Source organism: Nipponia nippon, unplaced genomic scaffold, assembly GCF_047370975.1.
Source record: "Nipponia nippon isolate SJK-2023a ecotype South Korea unplaced genomic scaffold, ASM4737097v1 scaffold_3, whole genome shotgun sequence".
NCBI lineage: Eukaryota > Metazoa > Chordata > Aves > Pelecaniformes > Threskiornithidae > Nipponia > Nipponia nippon.
This window is the reverse complement of record NW_028262347.1, coordinates 97,295,506-97,316,087: the sequence shown is the minus strand read 5'-3', so window position 1 is coordinate 97,316,087 and position 20,582 is coordinate 97,295,506. Positions and strand designations below refer to the sequence as shown.

Below are 20,582 nucleotides of genomic sequence, written 5' to 3'. Positions count from 1 at the left end.
TAAGACATCTGATCTTCTCAGACCAGGGGTCAGCTGTACATAGACAGGTGTTTCCATGTCCATCAACCTGGTTAGACTTGCACAAATATTTCCAAGACAGAAAAGACTATAACTTAAAACTGACTTTTAATGAGACTGTATTCATTTAAAAAAAAAAAAAAAAAAAGCAAAAAGTTACAAATTACTGTGTACTTTTCAACATAAGGAGTGCTTTCTAAGGCTGTCATAAGAAGCTGTCAGCATCATTGTTACCTACAACTGTTGTGCTTAATTTGAAAGACCAGAGACAGAACTCAAAACAATATAAGAAAAGCTTGAAATCATGTACAAATGGAGAAAATGAAGTATCACAACTTATACCTGTTTATAAATAAAAAACCTGGGGCTTTGAGAGGGGCGTTTTGACTCCAGCCCTGCATCGGTCTGCATGGGCAGACCACCACGTTGCTCCTCTGGAAGTGTCGGAAACTCCAGTTCTGGAAGGCTGGCTTGCTGCCATGGCTGACCATGGTTTGTTAACAATTTATATCAGTAGAGAAGTCAAATTACTTGTGTAATTTCCATTAGTACTCAAATTAAGCTATGCTGTAGCTGTAACTTCAGTGGCACTTTTGCCAATATAAAATGTAACGTGCTCAGTCTGAGCTCTGCTCTGACACTGCTGAATTGGCAAAAGTGTCTGCTCTGGACTTGATTTAATCTTGAATAATATTGAACAGAGAAGTGATTAAAATAAAACAGAAAAAAAACCCTCTGAAGCATATATTTAATCTAAAACTTTAAATGCTGACCTTGACAAGGTATTTTTGAGTTAATTATGGTAGAAGAGGAGTATTTACTTTAAACACTGTGCTCTGAGAATTCAGTGTGTCACTGCCTCAAAGACAGGCTTTGTGATACTGCATATCTCCTTAGTTTAGCTCGTGTCCTTTGGGGACATCTCAGATTACTTTGGTCTATGTAATGTGACTACCTTCATGAAGGTATTTGCACGGATTGTTTCTTCAGAGCAGGCTGACAAATACAAGCGTTCTGTTCTCTAAAGCCATATCCAGTTAGTTGCTGCTCATCAAGCAGTTTTAGCTACCTTTTGTAATTATCGGAAGTGCTTTCAAATAATATTATTTTCAGTTTTTCTTGTTTAAAAGGGATAGAAATATCATATCTGATTACTGTTGTTTGTATTTATTTTTTTGCCTAAGCAAATTTTACATGGCCATTTACGTGCTCCTGTGTAAAATTGACCTTAAAAGGTAACTGGGCTACCTTTTTTTTTTTCTACCTGAAGATATTTTTGTTACATAAAACCTGATAATTCTTGAAATATCAACAATGATGTGCTAGTCACTGTTTGCATTTACAAACATCTTGTATTGTTTCCAAAATTCAATTTGATACATTTCACTTCAGGATTTGTTTGCAGTCATTAAAGACATAGTAGTTTTTATGTAGCCTGCACCTTTTTCATCAGTGCTGCTATTGGGGAAATTGGCAGGAACTTTCATTCTGAATCTACAAAAACATTTGAAGGGAGACTGTTGGAGTTTATTCCCAGGACTTTTTTCTTTCCACTGAAAACTTTGAACTAAAATATTTTCTCTCTGGGGGGAAAAAAAGTGTATACAAAGATTAGGATGTGGATTTTCTTATTCTTTTCAAATGTACTTTATTAATTTTTCTTCACTTAGTCTGGATAACAAGGAAAACTTGTTAGCGCTATTTTATTTAAAATGCACTAAGAATGAAAAAAGTTACGTTTAAATATTTTTGGAATGATCTGAATTTTCTTGCAGAACCATACTTACAGGTATCTTGTATTTCAGTGTTTCGGTTTTCAACTTTGGTATTAGCTTGGCAGATATTTACTTTGTATCGAGTTACAAGCAAAAAGCAACTTAATGTGCTTATATGATTCTGAGTTTGCAAAGCTCCATGTGCACTGAGCGCAGCTTCATTCGTTTGACAGCCAGCAAGAGAATGTTTTGTGATAGTCTGTATGGTATATAATGAAATGTTCTCTTATAATTTTTATGTATGTTAGTATAGTAGTAGTATTAGTCCTTGTCCCCACAAAGTTAGTAGGAATTTTAACTTTGAGAATTAAGACTGTATATGAAGATTGAGTCATGGCTCTATGGAAATCATTGTCTACTTTGAAAATCATACTTCATTAGAAGAATCCTTATCTTAGTGAAGAAAATTAAAGTATCTCAGACATCTTCCTCTGAAAATGTTACTTTATTGTTGTTTAATCCAACTGGATTGCAAAAGTCAGCGATATATTAGAAGACAGGAATGATAGCTCACCCTGACATACTGTCAGCCTATTCCAAATCTCATTGCCTACTACATATTCCAAAGTTACAGCCAACAGTCCAAGCTGTAATCAATTTTTTGAACTGTGTTGCGGGGATGTTCAGACGGACCTATAGAAACCTACAGATAATGTACCTGAAATGAAACGACCTATGGTGCATTGCTTGTGTTTTAAGTTCTGGGCCAGTTTTTGTGACTGGTGAACCAAATTAGCATTGTCCTTAGGGTTTTGGCTTTGTTTTTTCTTTCACTGTTGTGGGTTTTATGTTTTTTTTGTTGGCTTTTTTTTTTTCCAGATTGTTATTATATTAACTACCTTTGCTCATTTTTCGTGAAAAAAATTGTGTATTTTACTTAAAACCATATTTCAGTGTGTTATTCTGGTTAAAGAATACAAAATAGGCCTGTTTACATTTTAAAAGGGATACTGTGGAAATTGGAGGTGGTCAAAATTATACTCAACTTTGCTGCAGTCTAGTTTGTTTTTCTGCTAATGTTTCCAAATATAAGATTCCTTTTGTGAATCTCTTTAAGAAGCTTGATTGCAAATAATATTGCAGTCACATTGAAGTTTGCTTGCCCTGTGCTTTTGGTTTCTGTTAATTAGTCTGTCTTGATCAGTTGATGTTACTGAGACCAATTTGATCAAATTTATTTAACGTATACTTTAAGAACATTCAGTATTTAGCCTTACAGCATTTCTTTTCTTTTTTGTTTTCTCCATAGATACTACAACGTATTCCACCGAGCGATCTGAGCACTTTAAGCCATGCAAAGACAAGGATCTTGCATATTGTCTCAATGAAGGGGAATGCTTTGTGATTGAAACCTTAACAGGATCACATAAACACTGCCGGTAAGTTGTTTGCGAAGAAGTTGCAAAAGAAGTCTTTTGTCCAAGGGAGACAGCATTAGAAAAAAAAAAATTCAGACTTAGAATGTTATAAAGCAATGGAATTTGCCTCCAGTTTGGTTGCATCCCTCACAGTTGTTGTTTGTTTTGTTTTTTACTAGTCTAATATTTATAAATACAAATAAGGAAATACAAAAAGCAACACTTTGACTGCTTTTATAGATAAGAAAAATCTTCAATATTCTATTTTCTAATCATATAAGCAAGTAAGGATTAATGTTTCATTTTGTTTTTTTACATATTAAAGTCTTATATTCCTCTATATACCAGAAGTACCAGAACTGTTCCTTTATTTTGAGTACTCAGAGTAGAGTTTTGACAATGTCTGCATGCACTGTTCATTGACAGAGAGGAAGAGTTCAGTTAGTAGTTTTAAGATTTAGGGTTTCTTAAGTTTAATGACTGAAAGAGAAAACAGACGACTGTAATAGCTATCTGAACCTGCTGTATAGCTGTTGTACAGTTTTATGCTCCTGAACTTCTGTTAATATCTATGACCATTGAATGTATTTAAAATAATATCAGAAAAGACAACCAGATCACCAAATATAATTATTCTAGATGTAGTGATCAGTGAAAGGCAGTGATATGCAGAAGGAATACTGTAACGTCTTCCTAAAGATGAGAATAAAATAAGTTCTGAACTATTCAAACAACCTTTTAAATAGAAGTGGTCCAAAATGAAAACCTGTACTTGTGATGCTTGAAGTTACTCCTTAGATATTGTATTTGGCATACAGAAAGTATATCTAAGACACTTACATGCCCAGATTCCAAACTGAGCATCTAAATATGTAGATATCCCTAATATAAATAATGAAAAACACCTAAGATACTCAGAAGCTTTCCTGAATGATTTGGGACTTAAGCTGCTAAATCCCACTGAAAGTAGAAAAAAAAAAAAAGTCACAAAATCATATGTTCCTGGTTTGAAACTGGAAATTTATGGGTTTAAAGATTGATGCAAGTCTGCTTATCGTTGGAAGAATATTCCTAAGATTTTTATTTTTCATATTCTGCTGGTAATTTTTTCCCATTCAGTTTTATATGCTTCAGTGACCATTCATTTCCTCTCTTTATTTTATGTTTTCTTATGGTATGCTTCTTAAATTAAATATTATGAGTCATTAATCATGGAAAAATTATGACTTTTTCAAGTGATGACTTTTCAACTTCCATCATAAAACTTTACAGGCATTTTTTTTTCTCAAAGCAGGTGTATGATTTTCAGTCTTTCTTAGAAGTGTCCTGAGCCATTAACAAGGGAATTATATCACTCCAATATTTAAGCATTTTTCATTGTCAGAATATTCAAACTGGACAAAACTGATACAAATTAATAGCAGGAAGAAATGGATATATAGAAGAATTTTTAATTAGGCTGGTAAGACCATTTTAGTAAACGATATGGATTAAACTTTTCAATATCTCCAGGAATATATCTCATAAGAGATCTGTCTTTTTTTGTTTGTTTGTTTGACTTTCAAGATCTTTCCTGTTGTCTGCCTTTGCCAGAATCTTGTTTATTTGCTGTGATTCTAATGCCACAGTCTGACTAGTGGTTAGAAGCTTTTCAGTCCAAGCTTTTCCCCTTAACTGAACAAGCCAGAGTGTTCAGTTTTCATTCTTTCCAGCAGAGTGAAATTTTTTCATCACCTTCTCTTGTGTTATTCTTCCATAAGGAAATACAGGTATCATTTGTGAATCTGTTAGCTCCTGTGTGTAACAGATTTGCATTGCTTGTACAAGTTTCGGGCATTGACACATTCTCTGGGAATTAAACATCTGCTTATTTCAGTGGGTACTTTGAGGTGTGCAACACAAAAAGACATGTATAAGGCAATAAAAATTCATATAGCAAGAGAAGACACATTTTAAAATTTAAAAGGTGATTAAACTAGTTATGCTTCGTTTAATTCTGTAAGGACCTTCAACACTGCAAGCAGCAGCTTGTTCAGAATCACTGTTATGATACTGGTATGTATGTCATTAATGAAGAGAAACCTTTTAATTTGACCTTCAACTTCTGTATCTCTACCTTGCTAACAGACTATATGTCTCTTTGTCAGGGCCAGTACTATAGTGAGTGGGATGCAGGTGTTTTTCTATCTGTAGCCTAGAACTGTGCTCTGAAATAGCAGCTACAATGTACACATATAGGAAAATACAATATTGATGTACTGTATTTGTCCTCTAACTAGAAAAAAAGTAATTTTTGCTGAGAATGAAAGGGTTATGGAATTCCCATTGCAATTAAAAGAATCATTTGAATGCAGAATTATGAAGACTTAGAGAGTGAAACGATACTTTGTTCTTAGAATCAAGCTGCATTGTGATTACTCATTGGGAGTTTGATTTTTGCATCTGTTCTGGGAACAGAGCAACAATTTACTGAAATGGGAATTTGCTATGTGGAACAGCTGCAGATAGAAGACCTTGATTTAGCAAAAAACTTTCGCCCCACTTCGTCAGGTTTAAAGAGCATTAGTAGATTATATGCTTAAGAGTTGTGCAGTTGTTCTTGTGTGTAGGTGTTTAAGGACAAATATGCTAATGATTGTTAAAAAAAAAAAAAAGATTTGATAGCAATTATTAAATATTTGAGTTACATCCTGGACCTCTTCTCTATCCTTATGAACCATACTGTCAATGCAAACAGTCTCAACTGGCAGTTCTCCAGCACCTTTCAGAGTTCACAAAATTCATCATGCCTTGTTGCACAGTAGGAGGAGATGAGCATGTGTTGAACTCCAGCAGTCAGTAATGACATTGGCATCTGGATGTTGTAGAGCACTGGCTCTATAACTTTTCTGTTTTGTGAGATACCTGCCTTACCTAGTTTGAACCTGTAATTGTGGAGAGCGGGACTAGCATGGACCCTTGGTAAAGGGCAAGAGGGAGACCATGTTGCAGGAGACCACTGGGAATACGGTAAATGAGGAGGTCTGCAGCAGCCCTGCTTGTGCATCTTCCATTCTTATCCACCTACAGGGGAGGTATCCTGAAGTCATGGGATTTTTTTTAGCTTAGCTGACAAATGGAAGAAAAAAGTATAGGAATGGTTATAGTTTCAAATTCTGTAATTCCATTTTTGTTTCAACCTCTACATTTTACTGTCTCTTGGTGAAAATTTGCCTGGGGATGTAAACTGGCAGAGTTCTCCCGCGTGGTTAAGTAACAAACAAGATACACTGGATGTGGTTTGTGCTATTTTAAAGGTGTGACTTCAGTATTTATTTTTGTGAATGGTTTAACATGAGTTAATTTTAAGGATAGGGTAGGTCAACAGTAGGGAAACTTCGTATTTAGCTTCTCCATATGCTGAATTTTTTTCCCTGTTGCCTTCTTGAGAATTTAAGCTGCATGGTGAGGGTGCTTTTATTTGTTATTTACACAAAACAAATCAAATACATAGTCAACATCGACACATGGGCATTTAACTGGGTATTACATAATGCAGGCTTTAAACAAAGAAGTTTAGGTTTTGTCTGTACAGTTTTATTTCAAAGACCCTATCTCAAGCCACTCTGGGTTTTTGGGGTTGGGGTTTTTTTTGGCATGAATCCTACTTTTTTTTTTTCTTTTTAGTCCCTTCATTTTCTTTTGATTACCCATTTAGGACTGGAAAACACTGGATGAATCAGTGGCTAAAACTTTTGAGTGGAGAAGAGGATTGCACTGTTAAATTTCTCTTCTGAAAGAAGCCATTAAGACTATTGTATACTCACTGGAAATCTTGGCATTGGCAGTGAACTCCAATGTACTCCTTATAGATTTGAGTATGTTTCATGAAATATTCCTTCTCTCCTTCACGAAGCAAGAACTATAAAACCTGAATGAGTTTTCTAACAACAGAGAGTGAAAGAATAGATTCGCAAATGCATAGTAAACAAAACATCATTCCCAGTTAACCAAATTACAGCAGGTTGTATGTAGGCATCCAAAGAGCACTACTGTGGTTACTGTGCCAGAGTTTTCAGATTTCATAGGACAGTCTACTTTTGATGTATCCATCTTGTCCTGATGAATTTTGAGCTCGGTGAGCTTGCTTGTTTTTCTGCATAAAAATTTCCATTTTTACATTTAGTAGATTAAAAAATGATACCAGCGTTGCTAAGCTTTATTTAAAATCTGTCATGAGACCAGAAGGTTGAATTCCCTTTTAATTAAAGTCCGATTTGGATAAATTTTTATATACTGTCAGGTGTTATTGTGAGTCTTCTGCATAGTAGTAACTGTAATCCAGGCATAGCCCTTGCTGTCAGTAAAAGCAGGAGAAAGGGATCAAACAGATTGGACTTTAGAACAGCTCTGAGCATGGCATATGATATGTGGACTTAACCATAGGTTAAAAATCGAAAAAGATAAGAATATCATTTCCCTGTTTTATTTAGTGGCTTGTTATCTAGGCTTTTGCAGTCTGACCTAGGTGTTTTAAAATACCAGCTACTCCATTTTGTGTGTTCTCTCCATCTTGTATTACAGTGACACTTTTCCAGAGCACTTCCAATGTGTAAGTAAAGCAAACCCAGAAAATTATTTGCTATTGAATAGTATTGAATAAATAAAACATTTCATTGATGTGACAATATTACGAGGTTAGTTTCATCAAAAATAATCCATTTAATTAAGCTGACAACGTAACATACAGCCACAAGAATTTAAAGGAAGAAGAAAGCTGTGCTTAAAATATAGGATATTCTCCATGTCAAGGGCAATCAACAGACCTCCTGTTGTGAAAATTATTGTTGGCTTATGAGGATAGCGATATCACATATCTAGATTATATTTGCATAGTTGCACACATCATTAGCTGGAAATGCTGCCATTTTTACTTTCATGTTTACTTTAGGAAAGCTGAGGTGAACTTGAAATACCACATTAGGTAGCTCCAAGCTGTTGTTAAGCAACTATATTTCAATATAGATATCACATTGCATTATTATTACATCACCTGCTTATTCAGCAGTGCTTTTACAACTCGTGGTTGCCTTCAGCAACGCGGTTGTTTCTGTTAGCTGAAACGAAATAGCCTGTGTGCCTAAAGCATTATGGCTGCTATACTTTTTCAAAACTCAGGCCTGTAAGAAGTTGGGAAGCAGAAATTCTGGCCAAGAAGTCTGTGACATGGACTACGCATCTCAAGGGTAGAATCAGCTTGGCTATATTCATATACTCAAGGCAGTGTTACTAAACAACAAATAAGTAAAAGCCTTTATTTCTTTAAGTAATATTAATAACAAATCTGCAATTTGACTACTTTTCCCTTTTTTTGTGGAAAACTTCATGCTTTTCTTGTCTAATTTTAGATATTTCTTTTCCTTCATACAAAAAAAACCCAAACAAAAAACACCCCCAAAACCCAAACCAATTCTGTGCATTCTCTTTCAAGCTCCTGGTCCTTGAAATTACAGGAAAAGGTTGCATGGCTTCGCTGTCACATACCTGTTTTATCCTTTTAAACCTTTTTAGATATGAACTGTGAAGAAAAATGGTTTCTAAACCTCAAAATGAGATGATGTAATGCCCAAGAAATCTGTAGGACTTTTACTTGTTACCTAGGTATCTTAACTTTTTTGGCATTGCTTAATCTTACATGATATTTACCATTTGGTCTGAAATTTTCTGTAATCAACACACAAGATTTGAGCTCATTTAATTAGAATCAGTTAATCAGAATCAAACCTAAATTATTTTGTCCAAATACTAAACTTCACCTGCATAAAAGCAGTACTTTCTCAGTTATTCATACTCTTTTCCTAATAGTCCTCTAAAATGAAAACCCTTCAAGTCTGATATTATGGTATAAGAATTCAATAAATAACAAACAGTTTTTAAATTTAAAGATTGAGTCTTTTAGCATCCTCCCCTGGTGAAATAGTGCAAGAACATATCATGTGATATGTACACTAAACCCGGCTGTATTCAATAACACCTGATTCATGCTTTCATGATTTAACATTCAGAAGATAAAGGCTCTTGAGAAAGCTTCTTGGTAAAGTGCTTTAATTATTGATTAATTTTCACAATCTCAACAATCCATTTTACAGTGGTTTTTATTTACAGATTTTCCCCTAGATTATTGCATTTAGCAGATACTTACCTTCTTCAATCTTCTGTAACTTCTGCAGTAGAAAATACTTTCAGCTTGAAAAAAAAAATAATGCAAATTGAAAAGTCTTATGAAGTTCAATTACTTTCAAATATCAGCAAAACTGAGGTTTTAATGCAGCAATGTAGCAGTCTGTATTTCAAACATCATGACAGACGTTTCCCTTGATGTGTTTACAAAAATTCACCCTTCAGCACATGCTTAAGTTTTTGAGTACTGCAATAAATCGGTGTTTATTACTGTTGTTGCTGTTCACATAGTATCATTCCTTCAAGCAGCTCTATGCACCAGAGAAGTCACTGGCAAAACATCTATTATCCATTTATCCCTCTTAAACATTTCCTGAAAACAAGTTTGTATTAGTCTTATTATTTGAGGGAGGATAAATTAATTTCATGGTAAAAAGAAATACAGAATAAAATAAAGCTTTGTATTCAGTAATAGTTTTAAGTTTCTATTGAGATGCTATAGTCTGTATTCATAATACTTCAGATTTTATTTGCTTTCTGCTGACCACCTTAAACAGGCCAGATTTTCTAATGAGTTCCCTTTGTGAAAAACTTTGATTACTAAACAGTATAATTTCCTGGGTCCATTTCTATCTTTTGAAGTCATGAAATTTACACTCCTGCTTCAGGTTATGATGAAGATGCACTTTTCCAACTAGAGCAATATGGTAAAAGTCACAATACTGTACACACAAAATGCATGCCCAGATATTTACATTACACGCTACTTTAACTTAATTCACCGCTGATTCATTTGATTTAAGCAAATATCCGTAAAAATAAAATTCATAGTCCATTTCATCTTGTTTGAAATGCTTATTCAAATTAATATTCTTGAAAGAATTTGAGAAAGAAAAAGAAATAAAGGAGAAATTGCATAGCTATGCATCCAAAGTTAATGTTCAAGCTTAAGAGAAAGTATATATATTTTAAACTTACGTCAGCACAGAGGACTGAAAAACTGTCGAATTAATTTCTCTTTCCCAGAATACTAATTGACTAATGTAAATCCATTTTCAGTTAACATAAAGTATGGGAAAACATAGTTATAGGCTTAGCACATCCCCCTGCCTTTTTTTTTTTTTAAGCCACACATTTGTAATTTGCAGATAATAACTGTCAAATCAAACAGTGTTAATTCTTTAATATATGTATGTACACAGTTATTTCCCAAACGTAAGAGAAGTATTATTTCTTAGAACAACAGGTAATGTGAGTGAAACAAAAATATTTCTGGAAGCTTTAAGTAAACTATCATCTCTTTTTGGAGGACTGGAAGAGAAAGAGACCCAATACAGCTCCCTTTGCACTTAGCGAGATCGCTTCAGCTGTTTGAAGTAAGAGTTGGACTATAACCTTGAATTTCAGTAGAGAGAAGTGAGAAATGTAGTTGTCGGCTCAGCAGCTGAGATAGCATTTTCTTGAGGCTGCTAATAATTCTTGGATTTCTTGATTTGGCACCTAAGTGGGAGATTAGGAAGCAATGCTGTGCTAGCATTTATTCTCATGTCTCACTAGCAAGAATACTTAAAGCTGGTGGAACCTTAAATTTTTATCACCACCTTTTCTCGTGCCTACACAGGTTTCTGAAGCTGTGTCTTGTCATTATAGGTTAGCAAGGCGTCTTGATTGTATAGCACATCTCCACTAGTAGAGCTGACTCAAATCCATTCTATATAAAATACAAACTTCCATGAAGAAAGTTGATCTGTTAATGGAAGAAATTGCCTCTAAACTGCCTTCTGTTTCCTAATTCTAAAGGAAAATAAAGTTATGTGACCTACAGAAAGCTATTACTCAGTACATGCTCTCTGAAACTAAATACGAGATGAAGAGTTATATTCTGAAAATTGGAAAAATACAAAATGGTAAAGTCCTTCCCCTGAAAAGAAATATTCCATCAGTTTATAAGAATTGGGTTTTTCCCCCCTTGCTTTCTAAAACCTGCCAGTGAAAAAAGGATTGTATAGCTTTTTATAGTACACACAAAGTATTTGTAGAAAAGAAAACCTCAAAAAGCATGGGTGCAATTATCAATGGCATATATTGCATCTGTCTTGAAGCTAACTCATGCAAATATTCTGCCATCAAACTCTGCTTTTAAATTAACTTGGAAATGAGTTGGGGTTTTTGTTGTTGTTGTTGTTCCCTCCCTTAGGCAAGAAGGAATTTGTGAAGTGTGTAATGCAGACATCTGAAATCTCTCATTTAAATTCTCATCCTTGCTAGTGTCTTAAGTACACTGAAAGCAATAGCATTTCCAGTCTAATCCTATCTGCAGACAGTCTCCCAGAAGATCTGCTGGAAAAAGTCTTGCTAGGAGAAGAAATAAACTCTGGACAATTGAGTCATTTAAATAGAAACAAATGCCAACTATATCAAAATGCCAACTACCGAAACTTTAATCCACCAGTTCTCTAGATTAAATGAGAAGAACAAACCAACCCACCTGTTTCCTCTGTCGCTCACTCTGCAAAGAAAGCCCTTTCTACTCCTATCTCAAATAGGAAGAGGGGAAGTGAGCCAAAAATGTGTGGATTCTGTACTGTTATGAAAACTGAGGTATCCAAGATTAGACAAGCATGTAAACTGTCATATATGAGTTATGTTAAAGAGAGAAATATTCTGGTTCTTATCCTGTACCCATTGCTGTAGTGTTTACAAGTGAATGGATCGTTTGAATTTGAAACAAGTTCCTTGAAGTTAGTCCAGTGCAGACAGGGATGAACTCTTTAAGCAACCTGCCAACAGTATCTAATAAGAAGCAGATTTATATGACGTGTATTCAGAGATATCTCTAGAAGGTTGTAATGAAACGTCTTTGGGGCTGTATTTGTGCCTTATCAGCCACTTTGTTAGATAGGAAACTGCAGTGTTTACAAGAATTATGCTATTGAAGAAAAGTAGTGTCAGAAGCCTAGAGTAATAACTTGACTCCTACTTGAATCAGCATACAAATTTGAGGTCAAACTCTGGGCTGCTTAAGATAGTTATGATGTGCCAATGATATCTTGTTAATTGCATTATTAAAACATAAAGGATATATGACAGAGGAATGCAAAAGTCAGAGATTATCTCTGGAATTACTTCTGAAAGACAAGTCTCTGCTATAAATGACTAAGGCTATATAAAAAATAATTTAAAAAACAGCTAAAAAATATTGTTTGCCTGTTTTGCAGTCTGGTTATTATGGTGGACATCATGGGAGACTATCATCAGTAAACAGCTGGGGAAAGCATTTTTGCCTGACATCAAGCTTGTTGAAAGAACAGAGGGAGGGATGTGTTACTACCTTTAAGCAGTTTCTTTTAACTCTTCTGAAGTTGCAACTCATGGAAGCAGTACAGATGTTTCAAACTTAAAAAGTGACTATCTATGAATTTCTTCAAAATTTGTAAGAAAAAGGAATTTTGATCAACAGTATTGGAGACTTTTTAGATACCCTTTCTTGCTGTTTACAGCTCTTTCCTGTGTGGCACCTCAGGTTTATGATGTCATTTAGATGCACAGCTATGACGACAAAAAGTGAGATCTGAAGGGATTATAGTTTTGGAGGATTTATACATGGACACTATTGCAGTAAATATGGCAGAAAGTTCATTGTTTTTTCCCTTAAATCTTGATATTTAAGCAAGTGCAATCCACAGTAGCCAATTTAGAGACAAAAAAAGCACTAAGATTATCTTTCTTCAGAGACTTTTCAATTACCTATCTTTCAGATACAGTGTCTGGTATAGTCTAGGGCAGAAAGTTGTTAAAGGGATATTTATTTATATATTGTAATATATTTAAATATATATAAATATATAATCTATATATTTATATATTTCCAATGCCTTGCTAGGGCAGTGTATGAAATTAGGTATTTAAAGGACACCGTATCTTGGGAAAATAGAGACACATGCCATAAAATACAGAATATTGCAGAAGACAAATTTCTGATGTGTGGTATTTAATGTAATGTTATTGCTGTTGGACAAGGAAGATTTCTTTCAGGCCGTGGTATGACTGTATATATGATTTTATAGTTTATACCTCACCATGTAATTATCGGAATAACTTCTAAATAGGTTTTCTTGTTATCTGAAAGTAAGATTCTGGTCGCTTCTAAAAGTTAAACATTCTTAACTGGTCTTACATGTACTTAATTATGTCCTAGACTGATTTCAGGAGGAATACTAGACTTGAATGAAATTTGAAATTTCTGTTGACTGTTATATTAGAATATATTTTGGATAATTAATTTAAACAAACTGATATATGTTACAACTGCCTACACCTCTTTCCCTGCACTTCTCTGTTCTGCTCAGTCGTGGCAATCTCAGTTACAAGTGACTTCTGCATATTTGGTTATGTGTAGTCATCCATTCTTCCCTGTGTGTTCTTAATTTTGCACATAAAGAAGCAGCTTGAAGAACTGTAGCTAGGATAATTAGACTTGAAGTGATCACTTGTCATCTCTTGCTGCCTTATGCCCTGATAATAAAAAAACTGATATTAAAGGTGTCTAACATGAAGGCAAAGGAAAAAATTATTAGTAGTAATTTTAAGGGGGTGGGGACTTGGAGTGAACTTATGTCAGAAATTTTTTACTTTGAATTGCAGAAAATAGAAGCATGCTCCAGAGGTTTGATATGCTTTTAGTTATGCTATACATTTTGTTCTTGTTTTTGCAGGATGGAATCAGTTAGATTATTTTTAAATATCTAGCCTTTTTCTATTTCCCTACAGGTTCCTCCTCCCATGCTTTTTTTTCATTTTTCCCATCAAATTAAAATTGGACCTGTGGGATATTCAAAGGCAGAAGCTTGTTATTCTGTCCTCTTCCAACTACAAAAAAAAGAACCAACCAAACAAAAAAAAAACACCCAAAAAACCCCAAGGCTTTTGGTTTCTTTGAATTTGCAAACCATAAAAGACCACGTTCCTGCATAGAGGACTAGAGAGAAAAGAGGAAAAGAAACAAGAGCAGAGCTAACTGTTAGTTTATGGTATAAAATAAATTTCTGATTTGCCAAGATATGTAGGTCTTGTATGTAAGTACTTTGAGAAAAAGTTACAAATCATTGAGCAACGAAAACATGGCCAGAAACGCTCAAGATTTTTGGTGTCTTTAAGACCACTCTGGGTAGGATGTGGGACCCTTTCCCAGTGTCTTGGGCTGTTTCAGAGTCCAAATATGAGCTCCTATTTTTATTATGTATTTATTGAAAATCATGGATATTGGTGCCACAGTATATTATGAACGTCAATGTGCATTGAATCAGAGGAGGGATTTTGAAGACCAACACTATGAGAACATGTCTTGACAGTAGACATTATAACAGACATTTCTCTTAAGTATCTCTGATTAATACTGAATCTACAATTTCAATAAGGGCAGTATTATATTACTAGAATCACATCGGTGTTTAAAATTCATTGGTGACAGACATAAAAAAGCAATATATGCAATATGTACCTAAGGAATAAAGCCAACAAAAAATGTTCTTTACAATGTACATTTGTTATGCCTTTTTTTAATCTTATTTTCAGCTGTCACCATGAATGGGAATTGTCTTCTCTTTAGAGTTCTGTCATCTTTGGTAGATGTCTAATAGAATCATAGAAAACTGGGCTCAAAAAGGATCTGGGGATGTCATTCATGGTCACACAAAGGCAGCAGTGAACTTCTGATAGATGCTTGTCTGACCTGCTCTGAAAGACTTCTCAGATTGGAGATTTTATAATGTTCCCAGGCAATACATTTGGGTGTCTTTCCATTTGAAGGATTTTTCTGAGGTCCAGTCTAATGCTTTTTTAGCAGAAGTTCAAGCCTATTACTACTTGTTCTGTTCAGCATGGAAACATTACCACTTTCTTTGTAACTTCTTTTTACAGCTTATTTAAATTTATTGTTTCCTCCACACAATATGCCTTTCTGGAGGGTAACTTCTCCAGTCCTACCTCAAAAGTGATGCTTTTCAGATCTTGAATTCTGGGTCTACAAAGTTTAACTAAGTTTAACTCATGAGAATGGTTTTACAAAGGAGTTTATATCATTTCTGGGGCAGAAGATGAAGACTGATTCAGTCTTGTGAGTTGCTGTTGACTGCATCCATGCAGATTGGCCATGTAGCTGCTTTCTAATTTCAGGTGTGCTAACTTTGCAGCCATACCACAAAGCTTACTTTGAACTAATGTTGTCTATGTAGTGTAGGATCAGCACTTGCTTTCAGAGTCACTCATGATGGCTAATCTGCATAAAAATGCTTATTAATAGGGAAAAGAAAATCTTTGCGTTCTTTAAAATATTTCAAATAGGAATGCTAAAAATAATAAAGATGGGGTAAAGAATGACTGTAAGCAATAAAATACTTCAGAATGTTTTCTTCAAAACAACTTGGGAATCAGTTTTATTTTCTCAAATGAAATTGTCTTCAGTGAAAATTTTGAGCTTATTTAATCAATTTCAGCTTCTGTATATTGAACAGGCTTTTTTGTTTGGTGTTGTCATCGTCCCCATCCCGTGTCCATCCGTGTCCCCCCCCCAGTTCTTCTTTTTGAACCAAAAATAGGGTTTTTTTGTAGAAGGAAAACCAGCAGCGTTTTGACTGTTACTTAAAACTCAATGGTGACTGTAATGCTGGTGACTGTATTTTTATAAAAGAACTCTAAAACATTAAACTTTCAAATCCCATTTTTGCCTGATAGGCAAGACAAGTTCTTCTGCATGCCATTAGCTAGGAAAACATTTCATCTGTGTAAAAAACCCTATTGTGGAATGACAGAAAGAGGACAAAAGGCAGAATCAAAATACCATCTTTTTCTAACTTCTCACTAAGCTCTTAAAGCACACAGATGTGTAATGATGACTCCTAGGTATTGTGTAGGGTTTTTTTGTCCCCTTCAAAGATATATTAGCCACAGGAGATGACCTGCTGTGATCTTAGTGCTACATGTGTTGCTCATCTGTTGTTTTCCAAGGTGATCATCCCTGGAGTAAATGTTGTAGCTTCCTGTTACATTTTAAATCACCATTAACACAGAAGCATTTCCCATTGGAAGCAAACCTGAGGATTCCCATGTATCCTAACATACTATTTTCTGTTGCATAGCTTAGCATACTGCTTGTGATCTGTGAATATGCTGTGCTAGATCATGTACCAAACCTTGTAATTGAGCAAGTTAGAACAAAAAAACCTACGAATAGGTCAGTGTATACACTATGGATGTTTAACACCTGTCAGAAAATCCTTATGGTGTAAGGGCGTTACTGTGTCTGCTGAAAAGTACCGTAAGACTCAACAGAGCTTTAGTTGGATGTCTTTAAGCAGAGCTTTAATTCTGAACAAAGCCATAATATTTTATTTAACATGTATGTTTTAAATCTCTGAAGAGTATCACAACCAAATTAATTTAAATTATGCCTTCTTTTTTATCAGCAGTGATTGCTGATTATGAAATCTAGCTTTAAAGTGCTGTTTTTAAATTCTACAGAATTTTGAACATATCACTAAATGTTTGCTTATTTATTTTACTCTTGTTGGAAAGTGCAAAGGAAGCCCTTACATTAAATATAAATTAGTTGTTAAATCACCATGTTCTTCTAGAAAGATGACCAAAAATGAACAAAAATTGGACTTACTGAGTTATAGTATTTACCGCTGTTGTAGCTTTAAAATAAATGCAAATAAAAATGTCAATGTTTCTGCACAGATTTTTGCATTTTTAATTATTGTCTTCTACTGATGTTAGATCTGAAAGAAAATTTGTCCTGACCTCATCAGGTTGCTGATGTATGTTGCTTTCTGCATACCTGTGAGTCTGTATTTCTTAATATCCTTTATTCTCCTGGCAAGGACCTGCAAATGCTGCAGTTCCCTCCCTGAAAGTGCAGAGCCTGCATGGTTTAGGAGGGTTGGAGCTGGTGTGCGAATTTTCTGCAGTATTCAGCTAATTTCAGTAGTCCTGATCAAGACCTTCTGACTCCATGCTGGTACAGCAATAATACAGTAATAGGAGCAAAATTAAAATTGTCTAGTAAATCATAAACTTTGAGTACACAATAAGTCACTGGATTTCTTTTTTACAACAAGCTGAAATTGCATTATTTTAATTAGCCTTTACACCTTGGATGTGGCAACACTGTGATTAATTGCAAGAAAATACAAAATTTACAAATTTTGTACATTTTTTTTTTACTTTTTTGTAAATATTTTTGTAAAGATACAAAAATACAAATTTTAAAAATTATCAAAATCAATACATGAAAACTCAAGATCTCCAATCACAATGTCTAGCTTCCATGGATACAGTCTTCTGCTCTTGGAGCAAAACATAGTGAAACGATGAAGGTTAGACAATATTGAAATTTCCTTATAAAAATATCCTTAAACATGGTTAATTTAAACAGAATATTCAAGGAATAAGTTTGAATTTCATTTTGTGTTGGATATTGTAGGCAAGTCTGTAGTTTCTGTTCTTTGGTTGAATACAAACAATTTGAAGCCTGATGGCAATATACCTTTTTGTATCACAGCTCAAAGAAATTATATCAAGAAAGAAGACTGGGTGTAAGCTATAGTTGTGTGCTTGGAACAAAGAAAAAGAACATTCTGCAAGATAAATTATAAGACATACTGGATGTTTTCTCCAAGCCATGTGGGATTGTGTTTTATTTTTAATGAAGCGTGATCTGTATTAAAAGCCTTCGTATTTTGATGAAAGCTAAGTTTATATGCATATGGCAGAATTTATCGTCGTTGTGATTTATGCTTAAAACTGTCTGAAAACCCTTTTTCTAACTTTGAGGTTTAAACTCTAAGCTTGCCTCATTATCTCTTCATGAGGCAACTGAATTCTCTGTGCAATATCTTTTTTTTAGATGATACACTTGCTAGTTCTTTCACAGGAAGCATCCTGCTTGGAGTTCAGTACTTCAATGACTGAATAAATCTCAATGGTATCACGGAAACCAAATACTTTTCAAACTGAGTAGATAAATACCTTATAACTAAAGTACTGGCTAACTGGAAAGGCTGAAGAGGGGCTTCTTTCCATCACATACTGCATATTTCTTAGAAAACAGTAGTACTTGGTCTTCTTAGTGAATGTATAAGGTGTTTGCAACAGACATTTTGTCTGTCCCTTTCCTATCCTATGATGCTTCATCCCAACTTTATGGGGCAATTTTATTTTTTTTTTTTTTTAAAAGCATCTTACCAAAAAAAGGCAAAATAATATTTTTGTTTGTTTGTTTTTAGAAAAAAATTATTGAGGACAGGAGAAAAAAAAATTAGAAATGGGGTGAAGCCTGAGTTTGATCTTACTGGCCTTAGGAAGATCCCTGCAGACAGGCCATGTTTCATACAAAAAATCTGTGAGGTTTTTTCTTCAGCCTTTCTTTTTGTCATTTTGATTTTTGAAAAGTAAAAGATAGAATAATAAATACAATATTTAATGTGAAGGTTAGGGGGCTAGAGTTGATGGGGTCACTCTGACAGACTCTTTGATGCTGCAGAATGGATCTTTGCACAGGGGCTGCACTTGAGTCACGCTGCACCTTTATTTCTGCCCTTCTTTGTGTCCGTTTCTTCTCATTCGTCTTCTATCTTTAAGTCCCTTCTGATACAATCCAGATAATAGCGAGATTCTGGCTTTCTGGGTCTGCTACCATTTTAGAAGTCTAGAGGAAAGCAATGTAAAGTGCACGTGCGATGATTGTCCTGGATGGAGCATTGCTAGTGGACTGCATTCTGGAGGAATTTTCAAGTTTCTGCTTAGATTTCTCACTGTGACTGAGGCTTCTGATAGAGCTCATGAGGATGACCAAATCCTAAAAATGAGGTTTTCTGTAATCTTCTTAGGGAAATACTAACAAAAGCCTGAAACAGATTTCCACCCCCACACCCCCTCCAGTGGGAAAAGTTCTTTTCAAACATTGTCTTGCCAAATTCATAAGAAAAGGTGCGCAACATTATCAGTAAAGACTGTGGTAGCTGGCTGAGGGGAGTGACTGATCATCTTTGAGGACTCTAGGGGAAAAGATGGGGAATGAGAATTTTGATGAGTTAGTGTCCAGAGAACACAGGAAACAAAAATTGGAATGTGATGAATTAATAAGCCAGCAACAATTAAATAAGCCAAACTGCCTAAATGTAGAAGTTTTTGTATTCAAGCCCCATCGAAGTCTTTGTGTGCTGAGGAAAATTACGCATGGGGGAATGTTGTCCATAAATCTGTGGTGCTACTTTCATGCTAAATTGCTTCTGTGTCCTCATGACTCGCTAACCAAAAAACAGTGCAGAAATCATTGGAACTTCATGTTACTGCATTGTCCAGGGCCTATATAATCTTTCTTATTAGAACAATGGTCCATTTGTTTTATAAATCATTCAGCATGTTGCAAAAAGCTTTCAGCTACATGCACTGAATCAGTTCATATTACTGAGCAGCAGCAGAACATGACATTGCAGCTGGTCTGGCAGAGTATGTATCAATGAGCTATTGATCTAGGGTGATAGAGAAAAGCTTTGCTAAAATGGACTGAAAAAGAGGAGCATTATCTCCATATTGCAGTATTGGTTCAGATTATACAAGGTGTTGAAAAAAGGATAGTAGGACTGAAGAAGGAAAAGCTTTGGAGTTTTCCTTTTCTCTATTACTTTGACCATTTTGATCATTCCATTCAGGAAAGAGATGTGTGTCTCATTGTGGGTATTTTCAGAGCTGATAACTGAATACTTGAGGGGTTTTTTATTATTTTGTTATTACTGCATTTGGAGTGGGGCTGAGAGTTTAGCTCTATATTGGAGCTTTAGAATTGCATACTTTTCTGGAACCAGGAGTCGCTAGCTTAGCAAAACAAACTTCTGTCAGAAAATGCTGATTTCCTGAACCCAAATGTTTTATTCAAAACACCTCATGTTCTACAAAAATTCTGCTAAACTGACAGAAACGTTCTTTTCTGAGTGGTTGTGGAGGGCTTATGATTGCTTTTCCCTCCTTCCCTCACAAAGGCTCCTGGATCCTTGACCTGTTGATTCTGACTGCTGTGTCCCACAGGGCAGGACGCCCTGCATTTTGGCTGTCTGACTAGGCTTGTGGGTTGTGTTTGTCATTAGCTTCCTTGCATAGCTACTGTAGCATCTGCTCTTCCAGGTTCTGCACTATGTAGTTTTTGCCAACATGAATTTACAGAGTGAGAAACCTGCCGGAGAAAAATGCCAAATAATTAAGAAAGATGGCTCCT

The 20,582-nt window shown here is 34.9% G+C and overlaps 1 protein-coding gene across 3 annotated transcripts in view; it reads left to right on the top strand.

The window, feature by feature from the left end:
• Positions 1-20,582, top strand: part of NRG3 (neuregulin 3) — a 422,606-nt gene that overhangs the window by 167,382 nt on the left and 234,642 nt on the right. For all 3 annotated transcript variants that reach the window (XM_087767347.1, XM_087767348.1, XM_087767346.1), the window contains exon 2: positions 3,043-3,172. In XM_087767347.1, coding sequence (XP_087623473.1) covers positions 3,043-3,172 — 130 coding nt within the window. The remainder of the gene's footprint in view (positions 1-3,042; positions 3,173-20,582) is intronic.